An 18,916-nucleotide genomic window follows, 5' to 3' on the forward strand; every position below is an offset into this window, starting at 1 on the left:
TGGTAACTATAAAATCTTAAATACGCTTCAAAAATATAAATTATGTTTGTAATTTTAAACTACCTAACGTGTTTGAGTTTTAAATTACGAAGGCATTATTACATATTGTTGAATAATAACTTAAACATACAGATAAATTTGCAAACTGTTCAAAATTTTTATTACGTAATTTAATCAACACCTGAATTGTACTAATTTCTGTGATTATTTAAAAAAAGATGTCCAATAACAGAAATTGAATTAAAACAAATATTTAAAAATATATACTTTAATTTATAAATAAAAATAGATAATATTACGTATTAATTAATATTTTAGAAATTAAAATTTTTAATTAATTTTTAATTAATTTTCATTTCAGTAAAGTTTTATTATTTCATAAGTTAAATAATAAATTAAAATATTCACCTAATTTTTACTAATATTTTAAATTTTTCAAATTTATTTTTAATTAATTTATTGTATCACATAAAATACAATGAGCAATTATATAATAATTCATTTTTATTAATATATAATTTAAGAAATAAATAAAAATTCATCTAATTGTATCACCTAAAATATACGTAAATTGATAAATAATATTATAAGAAAATTTTTATTATTTCTAATTTAAGTAATAAATTAAAAAGTTGATTTTTATTAATATTTTAGAATTTAAAAATTTATTTTAATTAATTTATTGTTTCACATAAAATATATTTAAAACAATAAACAATTATATAATAACAGTTTTTATTAATTCATAATTTTAATAACAAATTAAAAATTAACCTAATTTTTATTAATATTTTAATTTATTGTATCAAAAATTAAAAAGTTCATTTGATGTTTATTAATAATTTAAAATTTTAATTTTAATTAATTTATTGTATCATATGAAATAGTTTAAATAAATTTAAAATAAAAAGTTCACTTGATTTTTATTAATAATTTAGAATTTAAAAATTTATTTTTAATTGATTTATTGTATCATATAAAATAGATTTAAAATAAATAATTATATAAGAAAGGTTTTATTAATTCATAATTTAAATAATAAATTAGAAAATCGCCTAATTTTTATTAACATTTTAGAATTTAAAAATTCATTTTTAATTAATTTAGTTTAGAAGATAAAAATTCAATGAAAATGTCTATTTTTTCATTACTAAAATAATATTAAAAATAAAATGAATAATAATATAGTATTATTTATATATAATAAATTATAAATATTTTACCTAAAATTATTAAATAACTTGTTTATTACTCAATTAGGTGTGATTTGTTCATCCGTCATGAATTCTATTGAAAAATCAATAAATAATGTAATTATTTAACAAACAAAATCAAAAACACATTTCTATAATATTTAGATTTAAAAATATGTATATATAGAAATTATACCAAAATAAGGCCATTATTCAATAGATGTATACTCCACTAATTTCTTAAACCCGAAAATTAATTATAAAAATCAACAAATGGCAACAAAAAAAAATTCTCTAATAAAATATTAATATTAATAATCAATCACATTACTCAGTACTTTTGATCACCCAATACTATTGATTTTACACAATTAATATACGTAGTTATTGTTACAACCAAAATAAATAGTATAATTTAACCATTTACAATATACATCTCGAAAATTTTAAATAAGAGCGGCAGAAGTTAAAGCCCGCCAATTTAACGGTCAACCTTTTAAACGTTCGTAGACAGACTTGGTCGAGCAGCTGATTGGCCATACGTTACGAAATTCATGTGGTTCTTGTTTATATCGCTCATGTGACGCTACAGACGTAAACAATATTTGTTTATTACATTAAGATGACATCTGCGGGGTCCAGATTTTTAAACACCGTCACGAAGGATATATTCCTAAGATCGATTTCGAGATCCAGACTTGGCGAGGGGAAGTCGGTCGTGTATTATTGCTTCAATGTATCGAGACGTAGAATTTTATCCCTAAACGAGGACCTGGTGCACAAAAACGGGGTGGTTTACTTGATGAGCAGGGACTGTAGGATCGACGACAACTGGGCCTTTTTGTACAGTCAAAAACTGGCACTGCAGAACGAACTGCCACTGTTCGTGTGCGTCCTGACAAAAGACTTTAGTTCTTTGTATCCCACTAAAAGGCAGCTCGAGTTCGCGATGGGGGGATTCAGATGGCTACGGGGACAATGCGAGTGCAAAAATGTGGGCTTTTACTTTCTGAACGCGAACGTCGAGGATTTCATTGGGGTAGTTTTGGAGAACGATGTTAGTGGCGTCGTTATTGATTTTAGCCCGCTGAGGAAACCTGTTGAATGGAGGGATTATCTAATAAGGAATTTGCCAAAGGACGTGCCCTTGATAGAGGTAACCCATTTTTAATTTTGTTTATTTTGTAACATTTGTAACGGTCCGAAATGCATTACAACATACGTGCAGAATATTTCAATGCTGAGCGGATCATTAATTCCAAGGAAGTAGGAATGAAACGTATATTTGTTTCAAGATCACCGTCCAGACACAAGGTGTTACTAAATAAATAATGCTAACAACTTTCTTTACCAATAATACGTGAAAACATGTTAATTTATTTTATGAACACACGTTGACAAATGTTTTGAAAGTGACTTTTAATTATAAAAAATTATAGTCAATACAATTTCCAAGTGTTGTAGTAATTAGAGGTACAAAATAATACTTAATTATACTACAAATTAATCTTATATTACTTTCCGACACTCTTGTTGAAATATTTACAGTCTTTTCTGGAGAGTGCCTTTTTGTAGTAGTCCATCAGCTTCTCCTTATCCTCTTTCGTGTCCACCCAGTACATACTCGGACACACTGCATTCAGAACATGCCCTGGAAATTAATTATTTGTGTAATGTACCCGTATTTCCACTACTCAGCATTATTACTATTTGTAGTCATAACACTAATTCACACATTTTATATTCCTCCAAACTTCTTGAATTGGTGTGAAGTTCATTTAAATTTACAAAATTTTTATGTCGAATTTGGTTATAAATGTGATCCCCCATGTTTTCTATAGGTTGATGCCTGAAGATTGAGATGGGGAAGACATAACATCGATGCTTTGGTATTTTAACCAATTCCTCACAATTTTGGATTTGTGTTTGGGATCGTTTTAATGTAATTAAGAGCATCTTTTCTTCAATGTATGTATAAGCAGATCTAAGGGGGCCTACGCCAGAAGAATTGAAGCATCCCCGTAGCATAACTGAACTGCCACCATATTTCACTGTGGGTAAATCAAACTTTTTGTATAATTTTGTCCTTGTAGGATGTTTAATTTAAGTAGAACCATCAGTTTTTTATAAACTCGCCACTAAAAACTAATCGTCCCCACTATTTTATAGTCCAGTGAATGTGATCCAGGGTTTTTCTTGTAGGTCTGGTGTCAAATGAACCCTCACAGTCCTTGTACTAATTTCAGCAAGTCTCGTTTCCTCCAGGTTGGCTTTAATTTCAGTTGACGATAAGATTGTTTTTTGATTTTTTCATTGGCCAGTTTCTCTAAATTTTTTTATAATACAGGAAACGATTGACTTATTTAGTCGTCTGATTTCTCTCGGTCTTGGTAACGCTGAAGTATAATTTTTCTTACAGTTTACTCTTCGACCAGTGATTAAATAATTATAAAAAGCAAAAGACCACTAGTAAATAAATTCGCAGTACATTTTTCAATCCTGCCCAACATTTTTCGTAGCTACCTGTTTCCTAGACTCTCTAAAATTTTTAATAATACAGGAAACGATTGACTTATTTAGCCCTAAATTCTTAGAAATGTCTACTTTTTTTCTCGGACTTGTTAAGTCTGAATTATAATTTTTTATGCCGTTAAACAGTACAGTGTCATTACTCACAAAAGAAACAATTATAAATTAAGACAAATCTTTAACAGAGCTATTCAATATAAATTATTTAAATATTTTCAACAAGTGGTATGTTGCAGCACATATAGCTTTTTTACTAAAAAACCACATTGTTCAAGAAAAATAATATACAGCAATAAATTTATTAAATTATAAAAGTAAACTTATTCTGAAAATATGTATTTGATGAGAAAAATAAACTAAAGCAACTAAAAAAATTAGTGTATTTAAAATTACCACATTGTAATTTTATAATAAATAATAATGTGTTGTAGTAATTAGAGGAACAAAACAAAATTTAATTATAGTACAAATTTACATAAAAAATTAGTTAAATATTTAAAATTTACCAGAATAATTACATTAATAATGTAATAACGTTCTAAATTTGATAAGTTGACATTTAATTACCCCACTGTACAATTTTAAAAGAATTATACTAGAGTAAATAAAAATATTAACATGCAACAGGTTTGAAATTGTGTTTCTAAGGTGAAATTAGACAATAATTATAAAACTACAAATTTCTAAGTATATCAGTTACGCTGGTATAAACAAAAACAAGTTTGATACAATTTTAAAAGATATTGTGACTTATATCGCATTTTTGATTGTGAAATTGCGAAGCTTAAAATTTACAAACATATAAGTTGCATGTAACAGTTAGTTGGTAAATACAAAACAACTTTTCAAATTAATCATTATTGTTATTTCAAAATAATAACTATGAGTATGCAAAAGCTTTGTTCAGGTAATTTGTTTTGAAATCGGAGAATATCCAAAGTGTCACGATAATACAAATTTATGACGCATTATAAGGAACGGAAATTCTTATCAAATACTTTTAAGATACCTTTTGAATTGTTACTCATTTTTTATTTTACGCAATAATTGATTAGGACTTTGTCAGCCACACAATGGTGGGTTTTAACTAAAATGTTTTAAAATCCGTTAAATTACTCATTTCTATTGATTTGACGAAATACCATTCGTCATAAAATTTCCTAAAAACTATTTCTAAATTATTACATTTTATTGAGTTCTTTCAAATATCTCTACAAATATTTTTTATTTTCTTAGATTTTACTATTACAATTATTTATTTTATTAGAATTTATTTTTAAATTAAATTGGAAATATTTTTTGTTTTATAATTTTAAAATATTATTTATATATTTTAAAAAACAAATATCATGGGTCATTTTTAATAACTCACAGAAATTTGTTGTCATTTTAATATCTATAAAATTATACATTTCTTTAATTTTACTATATACAAATATTTTTTATTTTCTTTTTACTAATACAATTATTTATTTTGTTACAATTTTTTTTAAATTAAATTGAAAATATATTTTGTTTTATAATTTTAAAAACATTATTTTTTTTTGATTATTTATTTATATATTTTAAAATATTTACATATTTTAAAAAACAAATATCATTAGATATTTTTAATATCTCGCAGAAATTTGTTGTCATTTTAATGCCTATAAAATTATACATTTCTTTACTTTTACTGTATACAAATATTTTTTATTTTTCCTAGATTTTACTAATACAATTATTTATTTTATTAGTTTTTATTTGTAAATTAAATTGGAAATATTGTTTGTTTTATAATTTTAAAAACATTAATTTTTTATTATTTATTTATATATTTTAAAATATTATTTATATATTTTAAAAAACAGATATCATGAGATATTTTTAATATCTCACAGAAATTCGTTGTCATTTTAATGTCTATAAAATTATACATTTTTTTACTTTTACTGTATACAAATATTTTATATTTTCTTAGATTTTACTAATACAATTATTTATTTTATTAAAATTCATTTATAAATTAAATTGGAAATATTTTTTGTTTTATAATTTTAAACGCATTCATTTTTTTATTTATTTATATATTTTAACAAACAAATATCATGAGACATTTTTAATATCTCACAGAAATTTGTTGTCATTTTAATATCTATAAAATTATACATTTCTTCTTGAATATAATTTGTGTCAATAATATTTTAAAAAATGATTTTTGTAATAAAATTGGAAATGACACTCATTTTTTTATTGCTTATAGGTGTTATATATTTTAAAAAACGAATATCCTTCAGAAATTTGTAGTTATTTTGATATCCATAAAATTCCACATTTTCTCATATTTTACTTAAAATAACTTGTCAATAAAATTTCCAAACATTTTGAATATTCATACGTTTTATTTAAAAATTAAATCAGCTCTAATATTTTTGTTTTGTATATAACATATAATAATAAATAAATATAAATTTATTGAGTACTTGATCTTGATCTACGTACAATGTTCAAATATTTATATAAATTACGTAGTAAAAGTAATACAAATTCATTATGTATTTAAGATAGCCATAAACAAATTTACTCAACAATACTAAGGTGACAAAACGTCTGACGTAAAAAAAAATAATCAATTTATTTACTAGACCAAATTAAATACTTTCATTGATAAGCATCGTTTAGTTCTAATCAGTCTACTAGCACTTTACCCTGGTGTCACCCAATTGTGACTGATAGATTAATAATAATTACAAACATATAATACATAATAATACATTAATTTTGTTTGATTTAGGTTGACGCCCATAATATCGTACCAGCATGGCTGGCATCCGACAAACAGGAACTGATGGCGAGAAGCATTCGTTCGAAAATACAGAAAAAATTACCGGAATACCTCACTGGCTTTCCTGAAGTATCCATCCATGAGTATTCAGGAAAACTAAGCACGCCCCTCAATCTAGTCGACATCGATGATGTATATGAATTTTACAAGCCATTACAGGACGTATCGGAAGTCGACTGGGCTGAGCCTGGTTCAGATAGTGCTGTCGAAGTGTTATTGAACTTTATAAAACACAGACTTTATTATTATGGCATAAAAAGCAACGACCCTTCAAACGAGTACACTTCAGATTTATCTCCTTGGATCCACTTTGGTGGGTGTTGAAACCTTTTACTAAAACATGAATGAAATGGTCTGTTTCAGGGCAAATATCCACACAGCGAGTCGCTCTGGAAGTAACAAGATTAAGAGAGGTCGTCAAAAGACAAGTGGACAAGTTCTTAGAGGAGCTGATTGTCAGGAGGGAACTAGCCGAGAACTATTGTCTTTACAATCCAAACTATGATAATATTAATGGGGCAGCAGACTGGGCCATCAAAACCTTAAACGACCACAGATCCGATGAAAGACCTTATGTCTATACTAAAGAGCAATTTGAAAAAGCCTTGACGCATGATGAAATGTGGAACTCTGCGCAGATTCAGCTGGTCCAAACGGGTAAAATGCACGGGTACATGAGGATGTACTGGTGTAAGAAAATTTTGGAATGGACCGAAACACCTGAAGAGGCTATTGAAATCGCTTTGTGTTTGAATGACATGTATAGTTTGGATGGTACAGATCCAAATGGTTTTGTGGGTATGACGACTCCTGGTTGAGTTTTCTATGATTTATTAATGCATTGTTTTAGGTGTAATGTGGTCGATCTGTTGCGTTCACGATCAGGGATGGAAGGAACGAAAAATATTTGGAAAGATTAGGTACATGGTGGATTACAGTTTAAGAAAGAAGTTTAATATGGAATCATATTGCGCCCGTTTTGGCAGAAGACTCCCCGAGAATAACAATTCCACAAAGAAAGGAGCGAAGAGGAAGAGAAAATAAATGTTGAAGAAACGTTTTTTATACAATAAATTTTTATATATTTCTAACATGTTGCGTTCTTATTTCACACATAAATCACAATACCAATAGCCTTTATATTACAACAAATATATTATCAATCTGTTTTAATAAACAATGTAATCTTCTGCTTAAATTAAACAAAATTGCATTAACAATATCACAAAATTCTTTCGGAAATTAAGTCAAAATTAATTAAAATAAAAAATAGAATATCGGCAGCTACATTGTTCCAATTCAGTACTTCGTCCAAATTTTGGCGGTGGTGGTTTCGAGTGTAAATTTGTCTTCGTACAACCTTCTTCTGGTGGTAGACTAGCTTACAGTAATTCCAACGTCTGCACGAAGCCTGCATGTAGAGAATGTGTGATTTTATCTAGCAGAAATAATGAGAAAAAGGTCTTGTCTTCTGGATATAACTCGTTCTCGACCATGTCATATATTGGGAATATCAGTTTGCCAATAATTTTCAGTTTTCCTTGAGGCATTTTACGGTGTTAAACAACAGATAAATCAAGAATGAATCGAAAAAAGTGTTTAAATCCACAAAATGCGTGTTTTGTTAATAAAAACATATTGAAAATATTTTTAATCTGTTTAAATCTCTCTAGACATTGAACTAATGACGTGATTAACTTTGTCCTGAGGTTTTTTATTACATGCCTCATTTACTTGAAGCTGAAGGTCCATCAAAGCCTGTTAAGAGAAGACGACAATTACTAATGGATGGATATCTTGCTGACCATGACAACAAATTTACATTGACATGTTGGGTACACTCCCCTAAGATTACCTTCGCAATATGGGAGGTTTTAAATAATACTCAAAAATAAATCAGTACGGACTTTATTAAAACCAGGCAAGGTTCTAAAAATACAGTAAAAGGACAAGTTCAAATTAAAACACATATATTGTAGCATTTATTTATGTAAGTACAGAATAAAAAAATCAACGAATATTTTAATAAGTTTACAGTCATAGATTTTTAGCCTAAATTTAGGATACATTTGGATTTATTGTTAAATATGGAATAAAATATTACAAATTACACTCAACATAGAACAGCAAATACTAGAAAGTAATATTCATAGCATATAGAGAGGGTATAATTTTGTAATACAGTTTACTAAGGTTTCACATTGACAAAAACCTTTTTTTATTCTAAACTAACGATATAACTAATATGTACCCATAAAAAAATATGTTAAATTAGCTGTTGCCAACAAATAACAGATAATCCCCAGATTAAGACAATCCATCCCAAAACTATTTAGGCACATTACAGACAAGCATATTATCAGCTAAAAATAATGACTAAATTAAATGTAATAAACACATTTCTGAAATTGTAAATACCTAATCAAATAAACCAACCAATTCTTTGTGAACAACCAAAGCTGCCAGATCAGGAAAAATTTAAATTTCAGAAATTTACAAAACAGAAATTGACGGAAAACTAGAAATATTGCTACAATGTTCTTAAAAATCGACTATTAACTACGAAATACATGTTATAACAAATAACTGGTAATTTTAACATAGTCAACTAAAATACTAAAAAGTATTCAAATTGTTCCTAACAAACTAACAATCACAGATCTTTTTGACATGGCTGCGCTTCTCCTGTTTGAGTTCATCTGTCTTCCATACTAGCACCACAAAAAGATGTTCGTTTCTTTTGCTGGCCGACACCGGGCATATACATTCTTAATACTAGGAAGTACAATCATCGACAAAAACATCACAGAAATAAAGCAACCAAAATCTTATATAAAAGCCACATTTCAAAAATCTTCGCATCTGCAGGTGCCTAAAAATGGTTTCAATTCCAAAATCATACAATAGAATTTCAAATCGCAACATCCCCCACACTATGACGGCCACATCAACCTTTGCAATCAATCAACCATAGCATCCAAACATCTCTCAACTCCCAAGAACCATCTCTCAATGTCTTCACGTACAATACGACTATTCCAAATCATCCCGTTACAGGTCACCTCCCATATCCTCATCGCACCCATACAAGAATTGCACCAAATTCAAGGAACAAAAAGATACAGTTCTCCTTCATAAGTCAACAAACAAAAACTGCACCAATTTGGTCTCGCGAATCGGACGCAATCAATCGTACAAAATGCTCAGAGGACAGTGACGAGGCAATGAAATGAGTATCGAATCTCGAAATGGCTCGAAACAATCAATATTGCCACCGTAGAAGGAAACACTCCTGGAGAGTTGCAAGAAACCTCGACGAAATGGCCAGCTCCCGACAACTGCAAACTTTCCGGTTCCCTTGAACTGCCAACGGTCACATAGCACGGGTTCCTCATCAATAACGAGAGGTCACAATTCTAAATATCCTAGGCACAGAGACTTGCAATCTCCTGTATAATGGCGAGACATTCGTTGAACACTGTCGACCTTTGACAGCCAGAGAACCGGAAACTCGCAATCGAAAGCGACTCACCACGTCGGGATTCAAAATGCACGGATTGAACGTTCACAATGTTCATTTGAGACGGGACCGTAAGGGTCTGTTGGATTTTGAGATCAGAGGTTTTAAAGCGTGACTAAAGGTGAACCGGGACCACCTGAAGGCACTTCAGAACTTCAGGAGGTATTGTCACGTGGCAAACTATAAGGACAGTACAATAAAAGTAATATTTTTGTCCTGATTGCACACGATTCCTATAAGATATGTACTAAACGTACACTAACAGCCAATTTATCATGTATTAAAGAATGAATTCTATTTGCGTACCGGGTAAAAACTTAGCGAATACAACTAAATATAAAGTGGTGCAAGTCAAAAATCCCTATACATGAATTTTAGGAGACCCAACACCTAACGATTACAGTTAAAGAATGGAAAAGACATATTTTAGTTCTTTGTTTGTTTTGCTGGTATTACGTAGAACTGGCCATGACAATTTTTCATTCTCACACAACAATAAAAGGCTTAACAGGCAGGTTACCACTGCATATTAACTTGCTACTGTAATGAAATGAAAGTTAATCTTATATCAGAATTAAACGGTCTTGTTTTTTATTGAAATTATCTAACAATGCACGGAACAAGCAAGTACATCGGAATTGGACCGCAGTATATGATGATAACTGGGATTTGCACTTGCGCTTCCTAAATAAAACAAACGGGAAATTCTGGAATTATTACAGGCAAGGATACAATATAAACATGCGTATGTAAAAACTTACAGTTGAGGTAGATTTAGTTAGTTATCATTTACTGAGAGAAAGGTGTTGTGTCCACAATTTAAATGTAACAAAAAGCTGGTTAGTATTTGCAGTGGTAAAATGTCACAGGTGAAGTTGCTTGCCTATAAAAAGCTACTTGAGCAAACCTTAGAATTGCCATGATGAATGAATAATTTGAATTTGTGAATAAAACCGACGTGAAAATGACCAATAATAAATAGAATATGCAAACAATTCTAAGGTTGGCTCATTTAAATTTAGACAGTTGAACTACTAAATTTCGAATATTATCACACTAAATTAACATACAGGGAAGCAGTAAAGAAAGAAACATTTTAATCTAGTTGATTTTTTTCAGGAGGCATATGTGTAATCTATTTTACATCAGTTAAAGCAACAACGACAGTTATTGCCATGAAATAAAGGAATATTATTACATAACATATTTACATGAAATATTCTACAGAGATTTTACCAAAAATTTTCATAGTTTTTTTTAATATTCAGTAAATTTGAAGTAAACCTTTTTATAAAAACATAAATCAGCATATATATTTATTCATATATTCGCATAGAGGATCTAGTCAAAGAAAGCGTCATAGTCTGACCAGTCCGATTCATCAGAATCAGTAAAAAATGACACCAAATCTTCTATTTCATCTGCCAAACTCCATGGGAACTCCCGTTCATCTAAAAATTCCCACAGCATTACCTGCTACAGGGGGAAGAAATTTACATAATTTAGTAACCAAATAATTACTTTGAATTAGGGTGTTTTTTAAAAAACATGTTATAGTGGTTTAGTGTAATTTTAACTCAATTCCATTCAAATGACAATCATCAGTCAGTCAGTAGGATTCAATTTTACTATTGATAATGGTCTTTTGAAGGAAATAGTGTGGACCATATGTTTTATTACGAAAATGCCTTGGAATGTTTTAAAATGATCTCAATCATCGTTGAACTATAATTTTAACTTAATAAAAAAGTAGAGGGGCGACGAGGAAGCTTATTATATTCAAATGTATCTTTTAAAAATTATCTATAATTGACTGAGTTACTTCTTGAATATTAACTGATCATCTGACTAAAAAACTAGGTACAGGAAAAGTAATTTATGTTCCTTGTCTGTGGTTTATTTGAATAAATTTCTATTTTATATATAGACATTTTTGGAGCTGCAAACACACTTCTAAATGTTAAATAGGAGTTCCACCTCACACAACACTTAGTTCAGATATTAATTCCTTTGACTATCACTTATTTTAGTCATTATCCAAGTTTTTATGTAATAAATAGTGTGAATGTGAAGAGGTAGATAAACAGTAAAAACATAAATTACTTTTTCATGTGTCCAATAAAATAGAACTTAAAGTAATAATATAACAGAAAAAAATTATAATTGCCATAACTAAAACGTGAATGACGACTAAACCAATATTATACATGAGTTAATAATAATAAATTAATAAATAAATAAAAATAAATAAATAAAGATTGAAAGAATCCCACATATAAAAACTAAACAGTGAACACTGACTCTAAACGACGCACACATAACAAACATAGCGTTAATACACTGTTATTTTCAGCGCCTAGAAACAAATTTATTTACGAAAATCGTCAAATTTTCGGAAATAAACAAGTCCCAATGACTGAGCTCCAGGTTTCGCCCTCTAAAAGTGAACAATGTCCAATAGGACGTTTTGTGTGTCTGAATATTAATTACCATAAGTAATAAATAATAATACTTTTGATCGGTTTACCTGAAGCACTTCAATGTCGCTGTTGTCCAAGCCCCTGTACCTGCGCTGGCGTGGTGGGGGACCAACATCGCATTTAGTGCCGTTGGCCAGGGCGTGGAGGTAAAAGCATTTGTTGCCGAACGGGCACTTTCCCACGCCCTTCTTGAAATATTTACAGTCTTTTCTGGAGAGTGCCTTCTTGTAGTCGTCGATCAACTTCTCCTTATCCTCTTTCGTGTCCACCCAGTACATGCTCGGACACACGAAGTCCGATGTTACCCTGCATTCAGGACATGCCCTGGAAAATTAATTATTTATTTAATTAATAAGCCTATATTTTCACTACACATCGGTATTATTTGTAGACATAACACTAACCAATATTTTAATATTTAATAATCATTCAAGCTTCTTCATTTGTTATTATGTACTTCAATTTTTATATCATATTGGATTGTACTGATCACATATGATTCCTATAGGAATATTTACGTTAAATATTTTAATTCACACAGTAATATGTACTTGTTTTGCTTGACCCTATTAAGCCAGAATTATAATTTTTATTATGTCGTTAATAAACGAATGAAATTCACACAGAGCAATAAAATACTATAAAATAAAATGCTATAATTTTGTCCAATAAAAAACAAATTGGAAAAACAGAAACATCTGTTTGAGTTTTCTAATAAATCAGCTGGTGAATTCTCCATATTTTAATATTGAGTAAGCTAGTAAATAATATGTATGTTAAATTTAATACAATATTTGCAGAGAACACAAATATTTCATTTTCTTAAACAGAATGGTGACTCACAAAAGACTCAAATTATATATAAATTAAGACAATGGAAATCCTTAACAAATCTATTCAATAAAAATTATTTAAAAATTTTCAACAAGTGATATGTTGCAGTACACATACCTTTTTTACTACAAACCACATTGTTGAAGGAAAGTAATATACAGCAATATTATTAAATTATAAAATTAAAATTATATTCTAAAAATATGTATTTGCTAAGAAAATCAAACAGAACCAACTAAAATAAGTTTAGTTTATTTAAAATTTATAATAAAGAAATAAACGTTTATTTATGAAATTACCTGAGAATTAAAAATTTATGGTAGTAATAAAAAATACAATTTTAATATTGCCCAAATAAAAAATAATAAATTTTATATTAATATAAAAGACATAAAATTTTATTTATCAAATTACCTGAATAAAAAATGTTTTATATTTACAACAAAGAAAATAAAACGTTTGTTTATTTAATTATCTGTATGCAAATACTAATTTTTCTTATCTTATTTATTTTTTTAAGAAATTGTATTTATATGAATTATTCATCGTAGAAAACAATCTGTAATATCAAAAATTAGATACAGAAAAAATTGAAATAACAAATTTAGTCCATTCTTGAATAAGGTACATTTATTTTTACACAACTAACGGTAAATTGAAACGAAACCTGTAGTTTCAGTTCAGTAAATATTTAATTAAAATCTAAGATTAGTCACCTATTGTATTTACCCAAATTAGGTCACCATGGTCATTCGCCTAAAACAATTTCTACAAAATTGAATACTTGAAATTGCTTTGTAGGAGACGTGTTAAAAACGTTATCAACTTAGTACTTGCCTAATTAAAGTAATTACTACAAAATGCCCAAATCATATTAAACAAAAAAATTAATTAAACCGGATTGTTTGCCAGGTCAATCAAAAGGAAATAACAACTTACCTGATAATTTTGTTTTCGAATTGACGCGCCTGTCGCCATTTCCTGATGCAGGTGAGGCAGAAGCAGTGGTTGCAATTTGGTAAAATGCCGAATCGTTGTTCGCCGGTGGCCTTTTCCATTATCACTTCGAAACAGACGCCACACGTCTTCTCTTTGGATCGTGCGATCGCGAACGAGAGCTCCATATTTTTCTCGTGTTGCTGAATGCATTCCTAAAATTTTCAACAATAAATCGATGCACATTATCTATGTTGACTTGTATGTGTAATATAAATAATATTTTTACATGCGCCACATCATGCGGCAATTAATGGGGCGATAATATTAATTTACAATCGTGTTTATAAATCTAAATTCAAAACATATGAATAAAACCGATTCATCGAATGGTCACAAACAAGTAACCATTATTTTTCACGCCGAATAGAATCAGAAAATGCTGAAGCATTAATAACAATGACAATTTTATTTTTTTTTTTGTGGACACAGGACTTACTTCCTTTTTGTAATAATACTTAGAGAAAATGTGTGCAAATATATTTAAGTGATAAACTAAAACAATGTACAGAATTATCATCGCAGAATGTTAAAATGTATCATTAAGATTACATCAACGTAACTGTTTTCTTTATTATTAGTCAACAATGGATTCTAAAAGCAAATTACGGATCAACTATCAGGCAATGACAATTACTGTAGACATAAAATGCATTTAAATAGCACTGAAAATAATTTAATTAGCAACACAGGTACTTATAAAGGAAAGCTTTTTAAAACCTTGTGATACATTGTACATTTAAATAAAAACCTATTGCCTAATAAAATAAATATCAATTATTTTAATAATTGATAGAATAAAAAAATACGATACGTCTTACGATTTATTTTTAATTAATTCGACCATCGATCCAAATGAATTACTTGTTCTAAAACACTTGTTTTTACAAAATGAAACAAGTTAATTACATAAGGTTGTTCAAACTGCAAATGACAACCAAATTAATCTTTTTATAATTGCAGTCTAAGTACTTTAATCAATGAAGTTAATTAATTCATCAAATCCCCAACATCTACAATCCGAGGAGCACTTTTAACTCAATGTTTGGGCCACTTATACAGTATTTAGCACTTCGGTACAATAACATAGAGACAAACTCACCTGACGGTGCTTCTTTCGCATATCCTCGTTGAACGGATGCAGCACCATGCGCTCACACATGTCGCACACTTCGCCATGCAGATATGTACAGTTGGCGATGTTTCTGCATATGCCATCCTTGTTCACGTACGGGCACATTTTCGCGTTGCTCTCTTTGTCGGTGAGCATCTCCGGGTGCAGGGCTTGGGCGTAGCTCCTGGTTCGCGGTACAAATTCGGGCGCGTTCACCCACAACGAGGTCTTGAGTGGCGGCGAGGCGCACGCACCTTCTTGCTGCTCCTCGGCCTCATCGTCCGGTTTGTGTTTGTCAGCCTCTGTTGTTTCTCTTGTATTGTTCTCTCTGGAATGACGTGATGTGTTAACGATGTTATAAACGAAACAATTCCCAAGTTACTTACATTTTAGTGTCTGTTTCGTTATTTTGAGCATCCCGACCACTAATGGATTTAGTGGGGTTTTTGCTGGGTTGGCGGGAGGTAGATGGCATGTTTGTGCTGCAACATGACTCTTTAGGTACACATAAATGGGATTTAAATGGAGGCTTACCTTGCCGATTGATTGTTGTTTGTGTTGAGGAAGTTGTTGGTGGCAATCATGGAGTTGTCGTTGTCGTGACGAAACAGACAGTTTTCCATGTGGATGCAGTTACCACGTTTGTAATAGCGACAAACCCTTTGTGGTTTTGGCTTTCCAACTCCAAAGTCTCCTAGGTCACCGACCAAGTCTATTTCGAATTTTGATTTATGGGGGTATTTACAGGCTTCTCCATTAGGGCAAGCACGCTGATAGTAAAAGCTAAAAAAACAAAAATGGAGATTTAGAGATGGCAGAATAAACAAACGTAATCCAGTTTAAGATTTGCATTGTGGAGATGTCAAGAAGTGGCCCAAATAAAAAACGTATGTCTTTATCCAATTAGGAGCAATTTAAATGACAATAAAAGATACATCAAACTAAAAATATACCTACTGTTAACTCGGTAATGTCATTCATAATGATATCATGCAGTATAAAACAAAAAAGAGCACAAGTCTGTTTTTAGTATGCAGTTGTCAATATAACATAAGATGACACAACATGACCGACATGAAGCGACAGCAATAGCTTAAGATAAGAATTAATCAGCAATAATATATAGACTGCAAATCTTTAAATGTAAATCATGCATAAACAAACATGAACTTACTGAATACAGCACCTCTCCAAACGTAAAATGTCCGCCATATTGACGGATAAGATCAAAACTTCAACCGTCTTTTCTCAAAAAAATATTATGACATTACATTTGACACTTACAAACACCATTTAAATTGTCCAGAACATCGGTCCGCCTCGTGCTTCAACCCTGACACTATGTAAACAACGGGGGTAAACAAGTTATTTTTGAAAAATAAAAGTTCTTCGGGATCTCAGCAGCTGCAAATTTGTATGCGTTCGCGACAGAAGGCAACCGACGACGACGGAACGCACGATCTTTAACGGCGACACTTCTATTCGGCACGACAGGTATGCCAACCTTACAGACTGCAGCTGAATTTTCCCCTGAATTCGAATCATTCAAAATCATTTTTAGAAATCAATTCAATCGATTCCAGGGCAAATTAGACGAAACGATTCGTTAATTTTTATAAAATTTCTGGTTATTTTTTAGGTGTCACCATTCGTTAGTGTATTACTTCAATTGTTACAGTTCAAAATATTATTTGTTATTATTGGACATCTAAACAGAATAAACACGTAAATGTTAAAGTTAAAACGTAAGGACCACATAAATTACTTACTTTTTGTTTGTATCTTTGATTTGGCGATGACTAGTTGTGAATCACAGCTACTGAAACGGTGCAAGGACCAACCATAAGATTAAAACAAAGCACAGATCACACCGACAATAAAATTATGCAACCCGGTTTGCTTTCAAAACATAAAATTTCAACAATAATAAAAAATCTTATTTTCTTTATTAATTAATGTTTTCTAACACTGTAAGTACTCTATAAAATGTAAAATATGTTTTATCAAGGCGTTTCGTTTGTTTTTAATTGACTTATTTTGCATTTACATTGACATTAATTTGTTTATTTTTAGTCATTGAATCAAAATTAGATTGTTAATTTATTAACATTAGTATAATAATAAACAGTTTCGCTTTCTCCTCCGCACGTAGACAGAATTAAACTCCACGTTTTAAATATTTCTGTCTGTCTTATTTGAACTTTTATGCAATTTTTTGGGACCAATTACAATTATTGTTAAATAAAAAGTGTAATTAGTCTATTTTGTGCATGCACATTAATGCAGTTCCGCTTTCTCTACTACATATAGGCGGAATTAAATTGAGGCATTTTAAGGCAAAACAGTTCAAAGAAATTCTAATTTTTGCTTGGAAATGAAGGGTAGAAAGTAAAGTCATGAAAATGACAATTAATTGTTTTTTGGCAATTCCAATATTTATTTTTAATCATTTTACATGCAAATTTGATCATTAATTTCACTGCCCACAGGTAGAAATAAATTCATATACACTTTAAACACTTATTGACATTAAATTTGTATACAAAAATATTTATTTAATGTTTAGAACTAAAACACTAAAGAAAAAACTTACTACATACATAAATAAAAGTGTAAAAAATGTATTTTGAGCAAATATACTTATATTAAATTCATATTCAGTTTAAACACTCATTGACATTAAATTTGTATATAAAAACATTTATTTAATGATTAATTATGAAATACTAAAGAAAAAACTTACTACATACATAAATAAATGTATACAAAAATATATTTAGTACAAATATACTTATATTAATATTAATTTTTGATAGTTTATAATAAACAAACTAATTTACAGTTATAAATGAATGTAAGAATGTATTAAATTAATAAAAATTACAATTAATTGTTTTTTGGCCATTCCAGTCTTGATAATTTTTAAAGCAAATTTGATAACTTATTTCACTGCACACAGGTAGAATTAATTAAATACAGATAAAAGATACAGCTTAAACATTTATTTACACTAAACTTTATTTAATGTTTAATAAGGAAACTTACTAAAAATACAAGAAACTCTTACTACATACTTAAATGAATGTGTAAACAACTTAACATTAAATGTGCTTTTGGTAGTTTACACTTAACAAACTATATTATATTGATAATTTATTTATTATTTATAAGGGTAAGTTTAAGCTGGAACAAAAGGCACGTTTGCCTTTTAGATTTAAATTTACATTAAGGGTATCTATAAAATGAATAAACGTAAATTGTCATTTACGACAATGATAATAAAAGGACCGAATTTCCTTCACATAAAAAGCAAGTTTCCTTTTCCTAGTTAATATAATTCAGAGAAACGACGGATTAAATATAATAATAATACTTACCTTACCTACCCATCCTAATATTTAATATTTTCAAAATACTTACTGATGT

General features: G+C 29.4%; 2 protein-coding genes across 3 annotated transcripts; one reads left to right on the forward strand and one right to left on the reverse strand.

Annotated features, from left to right (window-relative positions):
• Nucleotides 1-1,726: 1,726 nt before the first annotated feature.
• LOC109608794 (deoxyribodipyrimidine photo-lyase) lies at nucleotides 1,727-7,617 on the forward strand. The gene is made up of 4 exons (XM_020025343.2): nucleotides 1,727-2,349; nucleotides 6,496-6,859; nucleotides 6,910-7,344; nucleotides 7,397-7,617. Exons 1-4 carry the CDS (start codon nucleotides 1,816-1,818, stop codon nucleotides 7,588-7,590), a joined length of 1,527 nt encoding a protein of 508 aa, XP_019880902.1. The 5' UTR covers nucleotides 1,727-1,815; the 3' UTR covers nucleotides 7,591-7,617.
• An 882-nt stretch (nucleotides 7,618-8,499) lies between these two features.
• Nucleotides 8,500-16,963, reverse strand: LOC109608814 (probable E3 ubiquitin-protein ligase makorin-1). 2 transcript variants are annotated; one of them, XM_020025362.2, is made up of 7 exons: nucleotides 16,665-16,963; nucleotides 16,025-16,273; nucleotides 15,877-15,972; nucleotides 15,479-15,818; nucleotides 14,320-14,531; nucleotides 12,594-12,870; nucleotides 8,500-11,542 (listed from the first exon to the last, which is right to left on the reverse strand). In XM_020025362.2, exons 1-7 carry the CDS (start codon nucleotides 16,700-16,702, stop codon nucleotides 11,408-11,410), a joined length of 1,347 nt encoding a protein of 448 aa, XP_019880921.2. In that variant the 5' UTR covers nucleotides 16,703-16,963; the 3' UTR covers nucleotides 8,500-11,407. The 2 variants fall into 2 exon arrangements, with proteins under 2 accessions (XP_019880921.2, XP_049818570.1); XM_049962613.1 differs by having other exon boundaries at nucleotides 16,775-16,962.
• Nucleotides 16,964-18,916: the final 1,953 nt, after the last annotated feature.

The sequence above is a fragment of the Aethina tumida genome, chromosome 1 (assembly GCF_024364675.1).
Source record: "Aethina tumida isolate Nest 87 chromosome 1, icAetTumi1.1, whole genome shotgun sequence".
Taxonomy (NCBI): domain Eukaryota; kingdom Metazoa; phylum Arthropoda; class Insecta; order Coleoptera; family Nitidulidae; genus Aethina; species Aethina tumida.